The sequence below is a fragment of the Cebidichthys violaceus genome, unplaced genomic scaffold (assembly GCF_023349555.1).
Source record: "Cebidichthys violaceus isolate CVI_PGR_0920_01 unplaced genomic scaffold, fCebVio1.0.p SCAF_1, whole genome shotgun sequence".
Taxonomy (NCBI): Eukaryota; Metazoa; Chordata; class Actinopteri; order Perciformes; family Stichaeidae; genus Cebidichthys; species Cebidichthys violaceus.
Window position 1 is genome coordinate 11,957,662 of NW_027176262.1, and position 23,562 is coordinate 11,981,223.

The following is a 23,562-nucleotide window of genomic DNA, read 5'->3' on the forward strand; positions in this document are numbered from 1 at the left end:
GTGTTCACCACAGTCCAACTGTTTTATTTATTTTGTTCACTTCCCACTTTATTACCATTTCCCATGTCTTGCACTAATGCACTCTGCAGCTCTTACATGAATGTGCGCTCAATTATTAGCAAACTATTTCTCTTTCAAATCTCGTCCACTTCGCCATCACAGGATGCAATCATTTACATCCCCATACGTGCCTTTTTTAACGTACTAATTAGCAAAAAGTGCAGATCGTGGCGCAAAGTGGAGAGTGCGGTACACGGGAAACGTGAGGCAAACAGAAGGTGATGTAAAGTCTCCCCCATGCTGTTGGCAGTAAAGGAAATATACGTCTCCGCCAGGGTTTAAACAGATGTAACCCCGCCTAGATTTTCCACAGTTCTTTATAGTCGCCGCGTCTCCTGCCTCTGTCAGTAGCGAAGGTAACTCCGTGCGTAAAGCTCCTGGAAACCATACGGACACCGTACAGTTTCAACCTCTGTCGCTCTTCTCAAAACACTGAAACGGAAGAAAATCATTTGAGGTTTCCGCTGAACAGCCGGAAAACATTTAGTGATTGAAAGCAGATTTTATTTTTTTTACTTCTGTGTATTTTCTGGCTCGCAAACATTCTGTTCTGATGCCTCGCCCCCGAGCCGCTGCACCAACTCGGTTAAATTATAAAGAGTAAACAATGTGCAAAGCGAATTACACCGAAGGAGCTAACTGTGGATGCTGTTGGATTTAACAGCCGGTACCTGTAAAAACAAAGATTCAGTCAAACTTATGGCGTGAAGGTAAGGCATTATTTTTTGTGAGTGTGTGTGGTGTAGCAAACTTGACAAAAAAAGGCAGTAAAAAGATAATAATTTATAGCTTCGATCAGTCTAAATATTGCTCAATACCATGAATGTAAAATAATTTCCAGCCAGCAGGGTTCAGTTGTCCAGTCCAGCAGGGTGATACAAAGTGATGTATTGGGTGTGATTCCTGAGATATAAACTTTCAAGGTGAATTTGCTGTAGCCAGATTATTCCGCTTCACCCAGACGTGTGTTATTTGTCCATTTCCAAATGAACACTTTGAGTCCGTTTCTGTGAATGAGTGTGAGCGTGTAAGCGCGTAAACACTCTGTCTTACACACATACACGCATCTGCATTAGGGACGATTTATTTGTAAAGCAGGTCGGTTGTTTACAGTATTGATCCGGGTTGGCCTTTGGTGTAGAACGACAGAAAGCAAACATTTGCTCTGTGCCGTAATCCAGCCCAGGAAAAGTGTTCTAAATGAGCTGCAATCTATTTTAATTCTTGAGATGTGGCAGTGTGCCTGTGTCAAGATGTCCTTTCCAACCCACGGAGCGCTGATTTCAGATCTGTTTGTACCTTCCAGTTTGTAATTAGCTGGGTTCTCCTGAGGCAGCGCGTCCTCGACACGGCGCGTCTTGCCGGGCAGGTGACTGACTGCTGTGTTGGCTGCACAACCCGTGCTGTATCCTATCGACCCTTTAACAACAAGTTAAAAACTGCGGGCGATTAAATGAGGTGAAAAGAACAACAAAAGGTGGTTTATCTGCAGCTCTCATGATAAACCTCTGTGGGCTAACAGCGTGTCTAAGATATTTGCCTGTCACTGAGTTTAGTGGCCTCTTTATGATATATTTTAAATTGCCGGCATGTATATAGACTATAGCCTGATGCTGCACTGTTTTATTTTCTGGTGAGATATACTAATGTATTTGTCCTTTCCAAACTTTACTGCACATTTACAGTATTTTAGTGTTTTTTTGCCAAATTCCAAATAACACGTGGCAGAGAATGGCGATAAAAATAATGCAGATATTGATATCCAACCTGTCACTTTTTAATGAGTCAGTGACGGCTGTAGAAAACAGGGGGAGAATGTGATAGGCAATTGCTAATTATGACCAAACCTATATCAATAACTGGTTACTCAGGTAAAAAAGAAATTGTATAAAAAAACTGCTTCGACATGTGGTCAGCAGCTGCTGTAAGTCAGCGGGTATGGATCTTTGGAAAGCTCACCCCTGGACATAACAGCCAGTTGCCAAATTGCTGCTGTCACTAAAAAGGACACTGGCAGATTCTATTTGACAAGGAAAGTTGGTTGTGTCAACTACACTTGAGCAGAATTAACAATTTGAATGCTCTCCTCATAGAGGAAAGTAAACAACTAATCCCAAGTAAAAACATATTTAGTTTGATTACAATATATTTGCTGAGACTGGATGTTTTCTCCATTTGCTATTCATCCAGTGACAGTCTCCAGACATGCTCATCCATATGGATTCTACATCTTCCTGTCTCTGATCGGTCACATAGTTGTAAAGAAAACAATGTCGTCAGAGCTGCCTGATGCACCACTTGTCAAGTCCAGCTGTTTGACACAGCTCCATTTAATCAAATCTCCTGGATGCATCAAAACAACTGTTAACTTAAAACCTGATATTTATCTCAGCATGAACTACTTTAGTTAATATTAGGAAAATGTATTACTAAAAAGGATTCGGCTATTGCTCTACATTGTGAGTAGACAGTCTTAAAGTGGATTAATGGCACCAGGCACAATATTAGCACAATAGTTTAAAGGCAATGTGATTGCCTCTTAATGGCTCTCAACATGGCGATGCCTGAGCCAGAGGCTCGTAGCTGATGGTGCTAACAGTGTGAGGGGGAACCAGAGGGTGGGTGCTATGCTTCAGCGACGACGCTGTCGGTCGGCACGGCATTATCAGCTGTGACCGCCGCATGAGAGCAGTGCAGAGCGACAGTCGTGAGCCAAACAGTGGGGCACGCTCACATGCACTAACATGCACTAAAAGCACACGCAGCTGGCCCGGCTATGACAACAAATCAAGGAGAAGCTCTGACAACAACACACACAGAAGGAGAGCGACTTCATTCTCTGCTCAGGTAGACATTACTCCACTATATCCTTGCATAGCAAGTCGTTGTTTGCTGCTATATTAATGTTCAGGATGTATTTTCCTCTTTTAAGGGGTTCAAAGTCAAATCAATTGATGCAGCTGATCAGTCAATAGTGACATTTAAATTCAGCACACTGCTCCCAAGAGAGATTACATGTATTCAACAAAAACAACACAGTGTGGCAGCCTGTGCTTATTAAATTAAATTACAATTCCAAACAAATATTGTTTGTTTACAGGGTTCTAGCACCCACATTTGATCCAATCAGTGAAATCACAACCTGATTTATTAGACAGACACTCTCCAGAAGAAAGCCGTTCTCCAGAGAAATTCTGTATGTGATAGACTGGGGTGAAACCACAAGAATGTACTGAAACGTTTAAAATTGAAGCATTACTTTCACTTTAACAAATTGCCAAAAAAAAAAGAAGCTCAAAAACACTGTGCTATGTCACAACTGTTTTTCTTAATCGTTAATTTTCTTTTCTGTAGAGGCAGCAGTTTAGGAAAAAGATAAACTCCTAGAGTAAAGTAAAGGTGTTATAGTGAAGTGCTACATGCCTTAATGCAAGTTAATGATTATAAATTGGTGTCTTTGACATGCATATTTGTAATGCTTTCAGAAAAGTTAAGTCAAAGAAATCCACAAACACCTTCTAATCATGAAGCATGAAAACACCTAGGGTGACTGGATGAGAATGATTCAAATTCGGGACAGGGTCGGCAGGAAGGTAACGTTGTTTGGACCAGAATAAACAAAAAACACTAAGGAATGGACACGAGAGCTTCAGTGACCTTTGCGTGTGGTTCTGTTTGAAACATCAGTGAACTAAGATGAAATATAAATAGTTTACCTTTTCAGTAGAACCTAAAGCACTAACTGGAATCTCAAAACGGCCTCCAAATCACAGACAGTGTAAACATAGACTCCTCTAATATGTAGTGGAATTTGTGTATGTCTCAGTAATATTGCTTATGTAGGCTGTAGGCTTATCTACCTCAAAATCACCAGTGCAGCTCCTCCTGTATGTCTTGTATTTTCCTGTATCTGTTTGTGTGTGGCAGACATGTGGCTCTACAGCTCCATTGTGTTTTGACCAGTAAATCATTTAATTGTATTGAATGTATCCAACTGGCCTACATTCTCTCTCTCCTGAAACCCGTTCCCTAGCATGTCAAATATGTCAACACTCTGGGGACCAGCACCATCACAGAAAGGATGCATCAGCCAATTAGGTCCTAAAGACAATAGAAGATCCATTTGGTTATGCTCCAGGTTACAGTCATATGCTGAGAAAGTTATGTTGGCAGAATTGTCAGTTGTCTATTAATGGTGTGGTATATATTGATCCTCATGGTGTACACAAATAGTATGGTGGATTAATTTTTTTGCAATGAGAAGGCTTTGTTTGTTGTGTTTCACAGAATATTCCATTTTAACTGATTGTATTTGCTCTCACAAATATTTTATTTTCATTTTGAGTGCCTTCATGGTGAGGCGTACACACCCAGCACTGTATTCTGTGCTTTTACAGCGCAGTTACATTTGAATATCACCTCAGAAATTCATCTTTATATTTAGAACATATGCACATGCAAATACACAACGTTGCTAAAGTGACTGCCTTGGTGTTGAAAGCGGACCGAAATAACACACCAAATGCTGCAAACGCTCTGCTGAATGGAAATGCAGCATAATATATTTTTAATTTAAAAATGTGGTCTTGGTCTTTTGAGGTACGATGAGCAGCAGGCAGTCAAAACTCAGGAAGAACAGTGAACCTTTCCATGATTGTCTATCTCACTGATCCACTGGGGAGCTACACATACACACACACACACACACACACACACACACACACACACACACACACACACACACACACACACACACACACACACAATATATCCCCAAAGAGGTGTGAAAGTGCTTTAGCTTCAGTTAGGCTGCATTGTGAGAGGATACCAGGCGCCCTCTTGTACAGCAACATACTGTATGGTTGGATAAATGCGCATGTGCTTCTCATACAGACACATAACGACTGTCATTGGACAGGAACTGTCCTAATTGGTTGTGGCTTCTCTAGAGCTTGATAAAATATCAGTGCTAAATGGCTTGAAGACTACTTCCAGTCCCACAGGGTTGGGGATGCTTTGAATGTTCCAGTGAACAATCCAATGGGATGACAGACAATGCGCAGCGATTGACAGGGTGAATATTAGAAGAGAGGGCAAGCAATGGGGCTTAATAGTACAAGTTGAAAGAAAGACCTGAATTTCCCTGGAGAAATGAAATTTCTTGCCAATTATCTTGATGTGTAGTGTGCTCTGTTGGATACCCTGAAACGGGAACGTGTGGTCCAGAGTGTCTTCCTGCAGACTTTAAATTAATGGCACTATTTCCAGATCATTCCAACACCAGCAGATGGTGCCTGACACACACAGAACCTCAAGGTGTGGGTCGAAAAATGATTTACACTGCTCACTCACAAGCTCTTTTTTGGATCTGAAGCTCTGCCTTTAAAAGGCCAAAAATTAAAAGGTGATGTGAGGTGGCATATCACATTTAAGCTTGGCATGACATGACTCATGCGTCACTTTGAACAATCTTTTTTTCAACCTCTTGTGTCAAGTGCCAAATGAAACCTGGGGTTGTACTAAACAGCCTTTCGGTGGCAGCTTCCTTGACATTTTCTTCAAGAGTCTGGAAGTCTTTTGTTTGGTGAACAAAGCAAGCATAGATCCCCATGTCTGTGTGACCTTTTGGTCTTAGCTTTGATAAATTATTGCTCAATCACATACTTTCATGGCATCTGCTGAAGTCTGAAAATAGCAAAGCCTACAGACACCACAGCTTTGAAATAATCGGCAGCGGAGTTTTTAATTGATGTTTTTAATTGATGATCAAGTGACTCATATTTAACAGGGTGATTAGTCATCTCTGTTTTTTAAATATTTTTACTGTTATTATAATACTGTGCTCATAATATTATCATGTAGTACAAACATTGTGTCTAAATGGTAACCCTAGATTAAGAAAACTGACGAATCCTATCATAACCCCTTTAGGTCAATGCCTTATCTCCACCATCTTGCGAGAGTTTTGCAAATGGAGGGTTACCATCTAGACACGACCAAGTACAATAGTATGTACAAAATTATCTTAATTGTCTCATTCACTAGCAAACACTTGAGCATGTCAGCTCCTACATAACAGACCCTGCAAAACCACCACTTTAGAAACTAACCTACCAGTGTATTAGTATATTTTACCGGGAGCAGTGATTGATTACATTCTTTTATATTCTACCAACCCATCAATAATCAGCAATTTTAGCTTTTTTTGACATAGAAATTGGGGAGAGATTTTCCTTACTTGCACACATCTCAGCGATCACAGAAACAACCTCATCTCTTTCAAATACCTGGCAAAAGTGACAACCACAAGAACACAATGTGGTTTCAGACCATCTGAGCCATGTGGCTCACTTGTTGCATCTCATCCTACTGTTGTCTGTTGATTTTCTGGTTATAAAACTGGTGGAAGCATCTGCTCAAAATCTGACTTTAACAACTTGGGTTGTTTGTCACACTACAAACATTATTCACACTACAAACATTACTCTCCAAATCCCTTTTTCAAAAAGTCATATTTTTGTAGCTTGTAGTATGCTTCAACAGTCCCCTGCGTTTGCTTGTGCAAAGTAGTGATGCAGATACTGATTAGATTTTTGTACTTTCATGAAAGGGAGGAGATTTCTATACAAGTTGAAATAAATTACCAGTACAATTGGCTTTTTTTACAGGCTGCCACTAAGAATAACTCACTAATCACTGAAATTAGTTTGGGTCATACTCCCCTTCCCCTCTCCCGTTGAATGCAATTAAAATAGACAACTTTGCTGCAAATATTTCAGCTGTTCACAGCTTTATTACAGAACTAAAAAAGAAAAGCAACCAAATCATACAACATTTTGACCAAGCTTTGAAGTTCAGTCGTGTCACAGTTAATCTTGGCAATGATAATGCTGTGGTGATGACTGTGCTGTCAGCTTGAACATGGATCAGAGAGGAAATATCCAGTTTTATTCACCCCACCTTTTTTTTAATAAACAATACAGCTGTTGCAGACAGGCACAGTGGGGTCTACAGTAGCACTTGATTTACCTGGGGCTTACAAGCCTCTGTTGAGCAGGCAACGTGTGTCAGGTTGAGCAATGATGCTGTGTGTGGATGTCTGCATCCATTCCTTTGTGTGTGTCTTCTTGGCTTTTAGTGGAAAAGCAGCCAGGAGTGTGTGTGTGTGTGTGTGTGTGTGTGTGTGTGTGTGTGTGTGTGTGTGTGTGTGTGTGTGTGTGTGTGTGTGTGTGTGTGTGCGTGCGTGTGTGTGAAGTATATGCGGTCTCACAAGAGACAAGATCGGTTGTTAGGTTGGAGCTTCCCTATACGACCTAATGAGGTCGATGGAGGCTTGTTACCTTCCTCCCTCTGCTCTTCTTCCAGTCGGCGGATGCTCAACCGTTTTTACCCTTATGGCTTGATTTGAGTAGGTAATAGCTGAAATCACCACTGCAATAACCTTTATGTCTCACTGTATCAATAACATTGATGCATAGGTGGAATTTGTACCCCGGGGGCTTTTGTCTTTGTGGATGATGCATCAGTGCCTTTTATTTAGCCCTTTATGTCCGTCCTCCTTTCTATCAATGTGACTCGTCTTGAGGCTTCCTGGACGGTCTCCAATATTTCACTTGTTTTCACTTCTTTCTGACAGCATCTCCAAAGTGAAACATCCCTTGACAGAGTTCAAATTTGTACTTTGAATGCCATTTGCTATGAAACAGGTTATTGCACACATCAGTCAAATACATGACTGAGTGGTTCCTGTCTTACTCTTAGTCAGTAAGTTCAGCATCCTGACAAACTGTTGTGTCAGGTATTTTCCTCCTCTTCTTATTTTTTCTAAACATCACATGCACGCTGTCTGAAAATATAGATTTGATCCATGAGCTTCATTTCAAAAGCTTTCTTTCCCTCAATCTGCAACTCCTCAAAAACTGTGGTTGTTTGATGAACATATTAGTTCACCAAGAGCAGATCGTGGCTGCAAAAGTCCCTTTTCAGATAAAAAAGGAAAAGCAACGTACAGTATATTCCTTATAAATCTTTCACCATTTTCAAATTATTTTAATTATCAATTATCTCAGAAGGGTGTCCAACTGAATACACCTTTACATAAGAAGGATGTTGCAAGAAAAATAGTTTGTAATGGTAAGTGCAGAGAGAAAGGGGACATAATTGCAATGCCAAGATAATGACACTGTAATTGCTACTCTGAATGTGCAGGTTTATTTTCAGCACAGTAAAAGTCATAGCAGCTACCACCACACAGTCAGTTTGTAGAAAGCGGCTTCAAATTTATGAGTAGCCTCCTCACTCATACAGCAACAAAAGGGAGCTATTTCACGAGAAGTAAAGTAGATAGTCATTGACTTAGCCACCATCAATGATTTTGACCTGGCATCTAATAGGGGCTGTGGCAGATAGAAAACTAATTAGGATGAAGGCTATCTCAGGTTAGAATCAAACACTTTGACAGTATTGACCGAGTGGTATCAGCTTGAGGTTTTGCTTCCCCTTTGCATAGGCTGATACTGGGAATTAGGAAAAGATTTAATGGTGCAAGAGCTGGAGAGGGTTTGCAAACTAAATACCCTATTTGCACCATTAGAACTGCATGCAATTATTATTTTCTTACACAAACGATACGATGAGAAAAATCAATTGTGAATGATAAACTCACATATTATCTACACACATTTTGATTTATGAATCCATTATTAATAGACTTTTTTCAGTTAGTTTTAGTTAGGATGAATATTGCTCTTTGAAACAGGTTTCTAATCAGAGCATTTCAAACAATGCCCAACAACATAAAGGGAACATGGAGAATGGAGCGCAAAACAACACTAATTGGATGTATCGTGTACTGTAGAAGGGTGATGAAGGTAATGTCGGAAATGGTGTGTATCTGTTTTGTTTGCATGCAAATGGGGTTTGTGGCGTGCATGTACAATATAGAACTGTGTCTATGCATGACTGTGTGTCTGTATGTTTGAGGTTATTTGACAATCAAATTTCAGGGCTCGAGAATAGCTGTGATTCAGTACAATTAGATTGTTGATTAAATGGGGCTTATTGTAAGATTAACAGTGTGGTTTATTGCAAGATTTAATAAACTGATGACTGCATCGCTGCTGCATGATTGGATGAGATTATCATTCTACAGCAACAAGGAACCAGCCTATTAGTTTTTCTCTGCCTGATACCAGTTCACACATCATTCAAAATGTTTTGTGAGATTTTATTGCAATTACAAAACAGTTGCTGTGTATGAAGCAGCCTCAATAAGATCACAACCCGAAAATAATGCTGTAAGTATTTTCTACTTAAACAGTTTCTTCAATAATATATTTATGGGTAAAGCAAAACAAGCACAATTTGTGTATTTATGGGGAAATTATGAAGTAACTAGAAGGGCACTTCTCACCTCCAAGGCAATGCCGTATATGTTAATGAAAGTGAAAAATAATCTGTCTAATCTTCCCCATGAATCAGATCTGCTCCAAATTGAATGGGTCCCACCAAATTTGTATTACCCTTCTGACAAACAAATAAACTGAACTGAAAACATAACCTTCCTGGAGAAAGTAATTATGGTTAAACTATTTTTAATTAGATGTTTATAATTACTGGGTAAAGTCATGCCTATATTCCTCCCCCATATCTAAAAGATGTTACCTCCTATTATTATAAGTGCTCCATCATTACAAAATAATAATAAACCTGGCTGCAATCTTAAACAACATCGCAGCAAGTAAACTATAACAAACAACACCCATATAGTCATACTGTTATTCATATAATAACAGTTAGCAATACCAATGCTTACAAATCAGAAGATTCAATCTCTGTAAGTATTATAAGATGTCAATGCTTTTGTGAATGTTTGTGACAGAAATTGCAAGTGTTGGCTATTTACTCTTGGAATATATTCCTTCCCTTTATCTGATGAAAGAAAGAAAGCAGCCAACCCTACATGGAAGACATGTAGTCACTGGGTATAAGACAAACACCCTCACTTGAGCCTCTTATCTGTTTTTGTTGGGCAGTCAGGGCCGGTGTCTGCTGAGAAAAGGTTTGTCACTAGTCACTACTGTGGAAATCCAGAATAGCCAGATAATGCTTCCTGCTGGGCTTACCAGGGAATAAGGTGAATGTTGGATGTGAGTGATTGTGGGTAGATAGTGAGGTCAGGCTATTTAAGGATTATATCCAGGACAGGTCAACTGTTTACAAATTTATAGATCACCTAGTTGGCGACAGCACTATTTTACCTGTTTAATGACGAGAGATATAACTGCTGCTCTTAATCCATCTGTTTAATAATGTAAAACCTTCACCTGAATATGAGTTTGAAGGAAAGACTCCCTTATGAATATATCATGAACAGCTCTCAGCGTGCTTGCAATATCTCAATGTGTCTTTTTATACTGCCGTATGTGACAATAAGAAAAGCGCTTTTTCAAAGTTATAAAGCTCCCAGTGCACACATATTGATTAAACTCAGTCCTAATTCTTAAATCATTGTCTCTATAATAGGGGTGTAAATACATTATTGCATAGTGATCCATCAGTTTAAGAACCAGCTGTGTTCAGTTACTGCATGCAGACTCTCACAAATCTTATTCTCATGGTAAAGTAGCTTTTTATTTGTAACAACTGTCACAATTTTCACATCATTTGTGTGTATTCCGGCACATTCTGCCCTTTCCCCGCCCATCTCTCCACCTGTGTCTCATTTTCTCATTAGCCCAGTCAGTGTCATTTTGTCTAAGTTGACATGTGTCTCATGCATTTTTTTTTTTCCAACATCTATAGTCTGTTTACTGTAACTTGTAATCTGCTGGTTCTGAACCTCTACCTGATCTTTTGGACTTTAAATATCCCATCTGCCCCCTTGGCTTTGTTTGCCGGACTGCCTTGCTGGTTTTGACCTCTCTCTGTCTGTACGTTTTTGCAAATTCTCCATTCAATTGCCTTAAGTTGGCTGTATTAACCATTGAAAATTATATAGCTAATGCTTGTTTTTTTTTTTTTTTTTTCATGAGTTTGTTGATGGAGCTTGGTTTCCTCCTTTTCCTCTTGTGTATGATTTGATTGGCTAGCGAGCCTTTGTTTTTGGGTATGCTACGTTAATTTGGCACTTACTTGGTAATTCCAGCTTTGTGTACCTGGAAGTTGGAACGTTTGTGTAGACAGATCATTGTGAGTTGGCTTTGTCTAGCTGCAGGCCTCGTGCTCGGCACTTGTGATGAGCTCCAGTGCAATTTGTGAGATCATCATTTTGATTTTATACTTTGGGTCAGCAGTTGAATCTCTTTTCCTGCTGACCATACTCCTCACTGTTATGCTTTTTGCTTTCTTATGTTTCAGCAAAAGATCATCTGCATGTTGAGGTAGGTTCTCTTTTACACTTTTAGGTACTTTTTAGGTACTGATCATGAGCGACTGTCTCACGCATGCACTCATAGGCAGTTTTTTCATGTGACTTTTTACTTCCCAATTCATCAGCTTTTTGATTGCTCCACTGGGTCCAAGGCTGCTGGGTGGGAGATAAGATCTAGTAAGCTGGAGGGTTGTTGGAGCTTTAGGTCACTGTTCATATGGGAGTATATTTATTATGACAGCCATTCGAGTGTACAGGGGACACTTGTAAAAAAACAAGCTAAAATTGGATATTGTATTGTTTTTGACTTTGGTTTGTGTTCCAGATGTCAAGGTGGAACCTTGTTCTTAAACAAGGTAGCAAGGGAGGGTCGTGGGCTTAAACCTGGTCCATGTGTTCATTCTGTCTCTCCACCCTACAACTGCCATTCAGCCTGCATTGTTGTCTTTTGGTCCTGAACCTTAACACCTCCACAGCACACATGTCACACATCCATACACTGTTTTCATTGCTGATCTGCCCACTCCATTATTCGTTTGACTTTACATTAGATAAACAAAATGTTTAAGTATAACCTTGCGTGGGCTCCCTCGTCACATTTCCTGAGCCAGTTTGTGACTAATGTAATGCTGTCTCAGGTTGTTTTTACTAAGGTTGCTGGAGTGAGCTTTTCCATGTGCAATGGAGAGGACATGGGCACTAATGATCACCTAATAGTGACCTCTATAGTTGCATCTCTGAAAAAGGTTGTTGAACAGTCAAAGCCAAAATAATAAAGCACACACTCTATTGTATAACACACCAAATAACTGCTTTTCACAATTTCAGCTAGAATAGTCCATTTGATACATTTTTAGCATTGCTTTCACACTTAGTTTACTTTGCTGGTTGCCAGGTTTGTTTAATACAGTGTAGGACATGGAGAACACCCACTGGGCTACTTCACTCTCTGTGATTGTATACTCCACTTTGAAGTTAACGCTCCCAACTGAATCCTGGTCATTTTATTTATATAGCTTTGTGTGAGAGTTTTTCTACCAGCTTATTGACTGCTGCTGTTCTTTACACTCCACATGACAGAGCAGCTTCTGAGCCTAGAGGATGTTGAAGGATTGCAACACCCCTGACAGGTGTCTGGCACTGCTTGCTGTTGCCCCAAATAGTAAACTAAAACAACAGACACACATTTAAGAGTCACATTTTCACAAACGCAGTGAGAATGACGGCTAATTACTGGGGAGCTTCAAAGAATAATATTCCAAAAATGTATAAAAATGTTTTGTGACACCGTTCGCTTGTTTTTAGCCCCATCTTCTTTGTTTAACAATCGCAAAGTGCGTATGTTTGTTCAAAGGCACGGAGCACAGAGTGAAAGGTGTGTTTTCAAAGCAGGAAATTGCAGCACCTAGAAAAATAATTATAGAGAAACTGGTATTGATCAGCAACACATAAACCTTTGCAGATATGGAAAGGTCAATTTGCAGTGTAAGAGTAAATCTGTCATAAAGATAAATATAAAATAATGCCACATACTGTGACGTTAAATATGGTTCACTTTACTTGGAAAAGTAATTGAGCAGCCAGTTTGACTTCAAGACCAGATTTGCACCTCTGTAATTACATGAGGTAGTTTATGTTGCTCCATTGCACTGGCACACACAGACAATTACTCTTTCTGGTCTCATAAGGTTCTGGTGTGCTTCAGTAGTTTTGTCGTTTTACAATACCTAAACTTTCACTAGCCTCTTAAAGTAGTTGTAAAGTAGGATTTTTCTAAAACTGAACATATGTTATATTCTCTAACATGCAACCTATTGAAGCTGTGAGCCGTAGTTCACCTCTAATCAGTTTGGTTTGTGCTCCTTTGCGTTCCTTTTTCATGCATAGTTGGCCCAACAGGATGAACTAATCACACAGACAAAATGACACCAGACTTGGCAGAAGGCCAATTGCTCAGACATCCCCTGTCTAAGAATTTTGTTTTACTGGCCAAGTATCTATTTAGGGTGTTTTCCTTGCTCAACATCTTCAAAACTATGCACACCCAGCTGCTTGGCTTTGAACTAATCATCAGAGGATATTACCCTCAAGTATTAATGTCCTTACATAGCCTGGTCATTGTTCAGGACAGTGTGGTAGGAATCACTGTAATTGAAGGATGCATCAGCTTTTTCCGGGGCAACACACTCCGATCATTCGTGGTACTCTATAGACCACCTGGGCTTTATACCCAGTTTTTAAAAGAATTTGGAGATTTTCTTGGGGATTTCAATGTTCACTTGAATAAGCATCAATCCTAAAGCACTTCTTGATTCTTTTGGTTTCACTCAGTTTGTACATGAACCTTCTCCCTGAAGAGGTAACACCCTGGACTTGATTCCTTCTCATGGGATAGAGTTTTCTGCTCTCACCGTCTCTCCTGTCACATCTGTGATGTCAGATCACTTTGTTATTGTATTTATAGTGACACTAGCCTGGTTGTACTGTTGGTGCTGATGCACTTATCACTCTCACTATTGGTCAGGGTAAGTGATAAGTTGGTTGAGTTGAGGTATTGGTAATTACCTTTGGCCCTGGATCCTTTCAAAGCAGCGACAGGCCCTGTTTAAAATTGTACCAGTCACTTAGAGATTGTCCTTTTCAAGTCGCATGGATTCAGTTGCACCTTTTTCTACCAAAGCAAGATGGTCCGAAAGGTCTGCACCATTAATTCACCAAGTTAAAAAATATATGCTGGTGCTCTCTGCTGTTGCCGGCATTACTACTATTAATAGCTTGCTGAACGAGCCTGTCGCTGCGCAACGAAAGTCGAAACAAACTTTTGAATTAAACCTTGTAGATTGAAGATTCAGCAACTGAATTGACAATTTCTCACCTCAAGTTTGTTCAGAAACAGATTTATGAGGACTGAGGAGAAATTAAAGTTTACTAGCATATTTCCTCTGTTGCCAAATCAGGGGACAGAATATGAATCACGCACATAGGATTGTGGGTATTTTAGGAGCCCGGAATCCTTAAAAGTCCTCTGGTTGAAGGACTCAATCCTCGGAAGAATTAACTATGACAACACTATGACAGACAACAGTACACACGCAGGTGTGCCTGGTGTTTAAGGCGGTTATGGCTGCATGGATCAGGCTTTTCCCAAAGTGAGCCCTTCTGCACCTCACTGCTCTGTACCTCCACCTGAAGGTCAGTAGAGTGAGGTGGTGATTGAGTGAGTGAGTAATGTCCCGTTCTATTGAGGTTGAAATGCATGCAATGGCCTTATTGCTTAGCTCTGCGAGGTTGAGTGTTAGGAGAACAGTTATCCTGGCAGCAGCATTGGTTTTGCGTTGGTTAGTTACGGTTAGCATGTTGAAGAAGCAGGTGGAACAGTACATTCCAATTGACTGAATAATTCTTTGATACGACAGGTGGTGGTGGGAGAAAACATAAAGTCCTTTGAGCTTACGGGTGGCAGATAGTCTTTGGTGGCTCCTTTTTTGCATGTGCACTGGTAGAAGCTGGGTCTATTGTCAAGTGACACTCCGAGGTATTTGAAACTGTCAATCATTTCAACTGTTTGGTTATTGTTAAGGATGGGATGCTGAGGTGAGTAATGACCAATTATTACTTCCTTTGGTTTGCTGACATTGGTGAAGACAATCATCTCACCACTGGGTGAAGTGTGCAACTGTGGTGTGATAGTCCAGAGTAGAGTTGTGAGTAGTGCAGGAATGACTGTGTCATCGTATTTTGAGGTAACTAGTGATGGTTGACTGGTGCAATCCTTGGTGTAAAGTGTGTACAGGAAAGGGCTCCACTCTCAACAAACAATACTGTGGTGCTTTGGTGTTTGTGGGGAGTGGTGTAGCCTCTGGATTATCAGAAGCCTTTGGTTGGTGTTAAAAGCAGAGCTGAGTTCCACAAGGAGAATCCTAACAGAGGTGCCTGGGGAGTCCAGGTGCTGGAGGAGGAATTGCAGCAGGCAGGCCACAGCATCCTCTGGTCCATTTTTATGAGGGAAGGAGTAAGCCTCCTGGAGCTCTTTAGAAAAGATTGAATTTCTCCTACAGCTAACCGTTAGCATTCTGTCAGATGACACACATACAGAAAAATCTGTGTTGACTTCAGACGTGTGCTGCATTGTTTATTTTTTTATATTGGGTTATATTTGCTTTGAGCAAGTCATTGTTAAACATTGTATAATTGTGATACTCGTTACCCAGAGAGGTTGGAAGGAGACGTTATTGTACATACAGTAAATATGAAAAGGAATACAAAACACAAAAAAGTTATTCATGAGGTGCCCAGGTCACAAAGGAAAGAAAATTTTTCCCACAAAAACCTTTGTTAAATCCTTCAGTGCGGAGCCTCTGGCTTGGCCAGCTGCCCTCAACTATTACAACTGACAGTGCTTTGGGGTGGAAGGCAATCAGAGATTAGAATTAGCAGCTCCTGCTGGACTGCAGATGCCTGCGCAAAGGTGGGAAGGATCTGGGTTAGTGTCATTCTCTAAGTACCCACATACTTATGATATGCTCAAATATGTGGGTGTCTGTTAACGTATCAATGCATTTAATTAACAGGGACTCTGGTTCATGTTTTAGTATTTAGAAGGTAACCACTGTTAAAGATTCCTTCTGCAAGACACTGTTTTGGGTCGTTGTCCCTTACCCCTGACTTATCTGTGGTCACAGAGGGGTCATTTAAAGACTAGAAGATATCGAAGACAGCAGGGAGAGAGCAGAGGTTTCTGTTCATAAGCAAGCGCCAGCTATCAGGCCGGCAGTGAGAATAGTCTCACGTACTGTAAGTAAGGAAGTAGACCAGGCAAATAAATAAGATTAGACAGCACAAGGCATCTGCAGGGTACACACGCAGACTGATACCCCAGAGCAATGCTTACACATCTTAACAGGAGCACTCCTCCCTCCCCTCTTCCTTTTTTTCTCCTCTCACTGCTTCTGTCTAAATCCTTCTTCTGCCACCACTGAGGCATTCCTCTGCCCTCCTCTGGTAACTTTTATCATTAATCTGTTTTTTGGGCTCAGAAATGCTAAATGTCGTTGGTGTCGTAATGTACAGAATGTATCCAGTTGTGTACATTCTTCTGCTATGAAGCCACTTTTCGTGCCTATGCTCAGTAACAATCTAAACAAAAGGCAGCAGAAAAAAATTACTTTCTCAGGTCTTAACATTTACGGTCATGTCAAATGGGCAAACCTTTTTGTAATGTAATCAGTGCAGTGACATTCCAATGTATTGTAGGTTAGATGTACCTGACTCTATTGAAGAATTCACAAAATAATCTGTCCTTAGCAAGTGAAACATGCTCTGAAAATCCTTGAGGTCCTTCAAAATCAACAGATTTTCTAGTACCTCTGAATAAGAACACTGTGTGCTCATATTAGGCTTGAAAGGGCACAAAAGGATCTCTAAAGAATTTTACCTTCACAAGTTAACAGTTAACCGGATGAATGTAGCAAAGGAAAAAAAAAGTCAGCGTTTCAGCAACACTCAGTTCAGGGGTTCCATATTAAGGAAAAGCTGTAGGGCGTGTTTTCAGGCATCTACCTCGCTAACCTGGCTTCACAAAAATAACCTGGATGTATGCCCCTTATTGCCTGAAGACCAAAGACATCATGTTTTAAAACAAGAAAACACTGCTCAGCAGCACCACGACTTAAAGGAGAGTTTCATATTTTTCAATGTCCATCTTGATACCTTCTCACCTGTCTTTATTTATATTGCAACCGTTCTTTTCTGGTGCTTTAATTATTCCTTCTGTTCATGGTTTTGAAGAGATATAGCCAAATAATGAGGATCTCTTCCAGACTTGTACTACTCTTGTAGTCCAAAATTCCCTCTGTTTTCACAGACTGTTTTCTTACTGCGCTGAAGAATAACACACAGAAAACCGAAAATGTTCTACTTAAGCACTGTATCTTGATTTGATTTACATTGGAATCACATTATGAGGCAATATCTTCACTCCCCGTGTGGAGAGGAGGAATGATTACAGTGGCCAAAAGCTGTTTTAATGTCCATAATGGACAGTAATCACAAAGCATAATCCAGGGAGCATCTTGGACTTTGCAATTTCTGCAGTAATGCCCTTGGCAAGAGACAGGTGGTAACAGCGACATATAACAGTCAGTACCTGACAAGTACAACAAGCTAGCATCACAATGAAAAAAACATTCTTCAGAAACAATTACAAAGGTAAAAAAATAATTGTTGAGTTGTGGAAATGGAATTAGGTGCAGTGATAAAAGGAGTTAGAAGTCGATGACGATGTGAAGAAGATTCTAGTCAGCAGGAGCAGCAGCCTGAAAGGCTGGAGAACCAATTACAGTGTAAGTGAGCGGGAAGGAGGGAACGAAAATAGAGCTGGCGAAGTGTAGGATGACGCAAACATTAATCTAGGTAGGTATGAGGGAGCTGCACTGCTATGGGTTTTGTAAAATAGGATGTATTTGTATATTTTACTCTGAAAAGATAAGACATATAACTTCATTAAGTTCGCAATAGTGGTCTAAACAGTAAAAGTCAAATCAGAGAGCAGGATGATGTAGACTTCAAATATTCATAACCCAGGAATTTCCAGCCTGTGATCATATACCTTACAGTATATATGATGTTTTAAGCAAAATGCAGATTGACTGCAGCAGAAGCACAGTCAATTTGTGGACTGTCATTCTGCGATCAGGACCTCATGTCACAATACTAAATATTCACTAAATATAAAGTGTTCCACCGATGGACTGACTGAAGGTCCTTAAAGGATTTACATAAATAATACATAATGGTGCAGTGTGGCTACTTTGTGATACATTGGCTAAGCACAAACGTATTCCTTAAATACTTTTTTTCTGCCTGACAATGCAAGTCATTCCATGATAATTGAATATTTACTGCAGTTTCAAATAGATGTATATCATAAATGTGCAGCGGCACTCATTACTTTGATGAAACAAAAGCTCTCATGTTGTGTTTTCCTGGCACATTTCCAGTAATGAGGGTATCCTGATATCATGGGGATTTGTCTGTCGACAGAAGGATCACATGGAAGACAGCTCCATTGTTTTGCCATTTTTTGTTTGTTTGTTTGATACTATGTTGAAGCCCTAAACAGTATACCACTGCCCTTTAAGGCCCACTGTGGAGATTTTGTCCACAAGTGGCACTATGGAGCAATATTTAAATGAGCATGTCCCAGTTTTGTTTGTATATCAGACTCTCCAAGCATCCGATATAAACAAAACCTAGAGGTAAACAAACGGTTTACCTTTAAAAGCTTAAAAGCAAAAGTATTTAGTATGTTTGCTCTGCCTCAAGGATACACAGTGTGTTTCGATGTGAAGCACTCGATGTAAACGCAACTGTGTTTGTATACAAGGAAACTCCACAGGGTACCTTTTTCAAAATTCTCTGTATTCTGTTTTGAGGATCACCTCTTACATCCTGAAAAAAAAGAATGAAATGGGAAACACATTTACGTGAGCAGACACACATCACATGCTCACGTCACATCTAAGAGGGGTTTTTTCTTGTGTTGTGTTACAACTAGTAGTTGTAAAAGAGAGTATTCTACACTGGGGGAAATATATGGCTTTAATATCATGATATGTTCTGGTTAATGCAGACTTCCGGCTTTTGAGTAGTTTTATGTACACTCACCAGCAAGCAGCTGAACTGTATTTTTGCCAGTTCAATAAAGGAACTTTTAATGTCTTGGTTTTTCACTTTAGGTTTATTCAAGGTTTTTATGGTTATCATTTTATCAGAAGGAAGTATGTTAAATGCCTTTGACATCATTTTATTCGCATTTGGAATATCCACTATAATTCAGAATAAAGATGCATCCAGTACTATGTTTGGCACGGTTTAAGCGATTAATAGACAAATGGCCTCTGCCTAGCAATTACTGCAGGAATACAGATTATCCAAAAAGTTAGTTTTTATTTTCTCCAGAAGCTGCAAACATTCACATTAAAGTACATTAAAATGCTGTTTTCTCTCTTTGTGTCTGTAGGGCCCGTTCTTGGCCTTCGTCACTCACAGCTAATGGATGTCTTTACCCAGTATGCCTACAATGACAGTTTCAATGACAATGAAACATGGCTCAACAAAACAGATCAAGAGCAGAAGCACCCTTACAACTACTATGCCATGCTGCTTACTCTGCTCATCTTCGTCATTGTCTTCGGCAACGTGCTGGTGTGCATGGCTGTGTCCAGAGAGAAGGCCCTGCAGACCACCACCAACTACCTGATTGTCAGCCTTGCTGTTGCTGACCTCCTGGTGGCCACACTGGTTATGCCCTGGGTCGTCTACTTAGAGGTAGGATACACAACATTTACACACATATACTGCATTCTCATTGTACATAACTTGACATGCTCTGAGCAGCCGACATGCTCTCTACATCTGTAAAGCTACAGATTACATCTTTTTTATCGTTTGTCATTGAAAACAAAATAAAGTGATTTGCAGACTTGCAGGATAACATCTATGGAAAGATTCCTGTTTTTATAGTATCTCCATTATAACAAATGTGTATACCGACAACAACACATCAGAGGGTAGGCTCTGAAAGCAAGAAACACGAAATAATCAACATTAAAGACAGAATACCATTTGGCATTAGAAAATAGCAATGCATATTGTGCCAACAACATTATATGAAATCTGGTGCCAGAAAAATACTGGTGAAAGGGTTTTTTCAGCCATGCAAGCCGTCCGCAGTTATCAGCAGGTCAAAGGCTTAAGGTGGCACAAGGGTGACGGCTGATATGTTCACATCAGCATTGTAAATATCAGACCTGCAGTGGTTAAAGACCTGCAATGTAGCAACACTGACAACATCAAAATGTCAGACTGGTGTATTCAGTTAGAGGTCAGATGTCTATGAATAATTTTTCCTAATTCTGGGATATATCATTCTGCATTCACTGCTGTGTGGGATAATGCAGACCTGCTTTTTTGTTTGTTTCTTTAAAGCAATTATGACACATCGATGCCTGCTAACCAGTGCAACCTAAAACAGAACAGAGACTCGGGTCTGCATAAAATAATCTCCAATCTACTGAATCAATAGCAAGCAGGATGTGAGCTATCTTTCAGACGAGTCTCTTTCTATCTCTTGATCGTTGCTCATTTCTTCTGTCTATCTTCTCACTCCCAGCATTATTTCTGACCATCAGGCTTTAGGTCACGCTGTCTGATGTAGAGAAAGGCAAACTAAGACTACAGGGACTCTAATCCTCCTGTGCCTCTCAGTGATTCATGATAATTATGACTCTGATCAGATTACAGTGTTTAAATCAATAGGGTGTCATGGTGTCTGCCTGTCTCCATGGATGTATGTTTGTACATAGAGCACAGTGGTGACTAGTATTGTATCAAAGTAATCTTACAGGGATCGCAATACTGTATGTGGGTAATGTTATAAATTACCATTGTAATAAACTTCTGATCAAAGGCTTGTTTATCCATAAAGTATGCAACCTGCACACTGTTTTTTATCAGAATTATTTACTTGGGCAGCTGAGTCCACACAGAGGGAGCCTACATTAAAGTAATATGGAAATGAGAAAAATTACAATTTGCCACATATCAAAGATCCAAATTGTAGCATAAAACATTCTCAATAAAATATGAGTTTTGATATCGTAGCAGAAAAGTGAGTCCCTCATGGTGTAAAGTGTTATAGCTGCACAGGTGGACAACACATTTTGAGAGTGGTGATCCCCGGAGCCGCTCTGAAACTTTCATCAAAAATAAGTAACACAACAGTGACACAAATTTGCCAGTTGTGTTTACCAAGATGTTTACCAAGATGCATATTCAGCAGTCAGCTGCTTTCTTGTTTCTACTGGCATCCCTGCTTCTTTCCATTTATCTTTAGAAAAACACACTATATTTCGTCATAATAAAGACATAGCAATCATCAAACACAGAACTTGTCATCACACATGTTTGGCCTCCAAGCCAAGATAACCATGACATCATTATGACATCGTCAGGGTAATTTTCTCAGCTCACACCAGAGCCACAGATTACATATTCAATCATTTTCACAGACTGAGTAGTACTCCTAATGATGAGTATACTGTCAGTCATGTGTAAAATCTGCCGAGTGCCCCTTTAAAAAAACACATGATTTGAAAAGTTTAAAATGTATCTTCTGACTAATTTGTCATTAAACTTTGAGCAATCTGGTGTTTCTTATGTGTTCTGTTCCTTAAGCTAATTTAAACTGGACACAGTGAGGGTGGATCTACAGTGTAGGATTGTTGCTATATTTCTCAACTTATTTAATGGGCTGACACATTTAAATTTCAAATTATGTCACACATTATTTATGTGAGCCACAGGAATCCATATCTAGATCAAAGAGTGCCATGATTATTATTTTATTCAGGCTTACAGTATAATTGATTCCAGCTCCATCTTGTTCTCCTGAACACTGTTTGGGGGGTGCTTATGGTTTCCTGTGCCAATTGATTCTGTGACTATAATATAGAGAACATACCTGTTTAAGTTCAGTTCAGTTTCACAAGACTCCAACCATCTTCCTGTCTTATTTCATCCTTACACACTAATAACTCCAATTTGGGTGAAAGCCTCCTCAGATTAATATGCTGAGAACTAAATACTGGCGTTTTATCAAAGTCAAAATGGATTATCCAGCATGTGTTTGGAGTGGAATTCTCAACTGATTTTGGTGTGTCAGGCCTCATGCTAATGTGAAGTAACATAAACAGAGAATTGTATAAATCCTTGAAAATAAGAATATTAGGTAAGAGTGGGAATGTTGATATTTAAACATGTTCAGAGGAGCCAGTTTATAATAGTAATCTCTAGATGTGCGTTGTGAAAGGGAAGGTGACCTTAAATACATATGTTGTTGGAGACTCAAAACGGCTTGCAACTACCTTTATCTGGGAGGATTTTATTTATTCATTTCAGGACAAGTATCTCCCACTAGAGACACGCCCAAAAATCATGCAGCTTCAGATAATGACAACAAACACTTTGCTGTACTTCTTCAGTGTTTGGTAACAATATTGTTCTTTTGTTTGTCTCTTCTTTGTTACAAATAATAACCTCCAGTCCCACTGCAAATATGCACTATTTTTTCTTCTTTATTTATGGCAGACATTTCATTTTTTATGTTCTAGTGTCAACGACCGTGGCCGTGACTAAGTTTCTCGTGTTAATAATGTATCAGCATGAACTTTTGTGAGAGCTTAGTCACAGAGTGTGGGCAGGGCATTCTACTTGACCTTTATTATTAAATGCTGAATTAGCATTAATTATCACAGTTTTTGCTTTCTGTCAAGTGTGACTGATTTGAGAGCATATGGAGAGAACTTTATGCATGGCTTGAGGATTCAGAGCTTGTTTAAAATCAAAGTGAATTAAAATACAGTTTTTTTAATTAGTGGATTTCTTAGTCATTCAACTTTGGACAGCCTTCGGAACTGTTTTCAAGACTATCAAATGATGTAGTCCCACATAAAGAAATGTCATTTAAAAGTATTACTTGCTCATACAGTAATTTTTGTACAGTATATTTAAGGTAGTCTCACTGAGGTAAAGAGAGACCTAAGAATTGAATTTACATTCAAACAATTACAAAAACTGTATACAAGAACAACACATGTAAAGCCAGACAACCAACAATTTGGGTACAAAACACGCTTAAACATTTCCAAGGAAAATTTAAAAAAAGTCCAGTTTAAGATCAGCTTACAGTTCATTCTATTAAAAAGGATCATATGCAAAACCAAGATTAATGTGTATCCATAGATGAATATGATCATCCATCCAACATTGTGATACAGAGATAAATGATAATTAGTACATGACATGTAATATGTTCTTTCTAAACTGCTGTTTGAGTCATCAACTTAGTCTTAGTTTTTTTATGCAAGCGCCTAAACATTTCTGCTATGAATGGTCTTATATTTATGAAGTTTGTTATGAAAGACTGACAATTTTAGATGAAAGAGCAGATAGCGTCAGTTTCCTTTTGCTATCTCAAATTGCATTTTTTTAACCACGTTCTCAGTTCCCCAGACAATGTTATTGCATTTTCAATTTGCCAACACTTTACTTTTGCAAATTAAATCAGAATG

At 39.4% G+C, this 23,562-nt stretch overlaps 1 protein-coding gene across 1 annotated transcript in view; it reads left to right on the plus strand.

Moving 5' to 3' along the window:
- The first annotated feature begins 440 nt into the window (after window positions 1-440).
- drd2a (dopamine receptor D2a) overlaps window positions 441-23,562 on the plus strand; it is a 40,310-nt gene continuing 17,188 nt past the window's right edge. Inside the window, exons 1-2 of the mRNA XM_068710900.1 lie at window positions 441-770; window positions 19,452-19,759. Of these exons, the coding sequence (XP_068567001.1) occupies window positions 19,484-19,759 (276 nt within the window). The 5' untranslated portion in view covers window positions 441-770; window positions 19,452-19,483. The remainder of the gene's footprint in view (window positions 771-19,451; window positions 19,760-23,562) is intronic.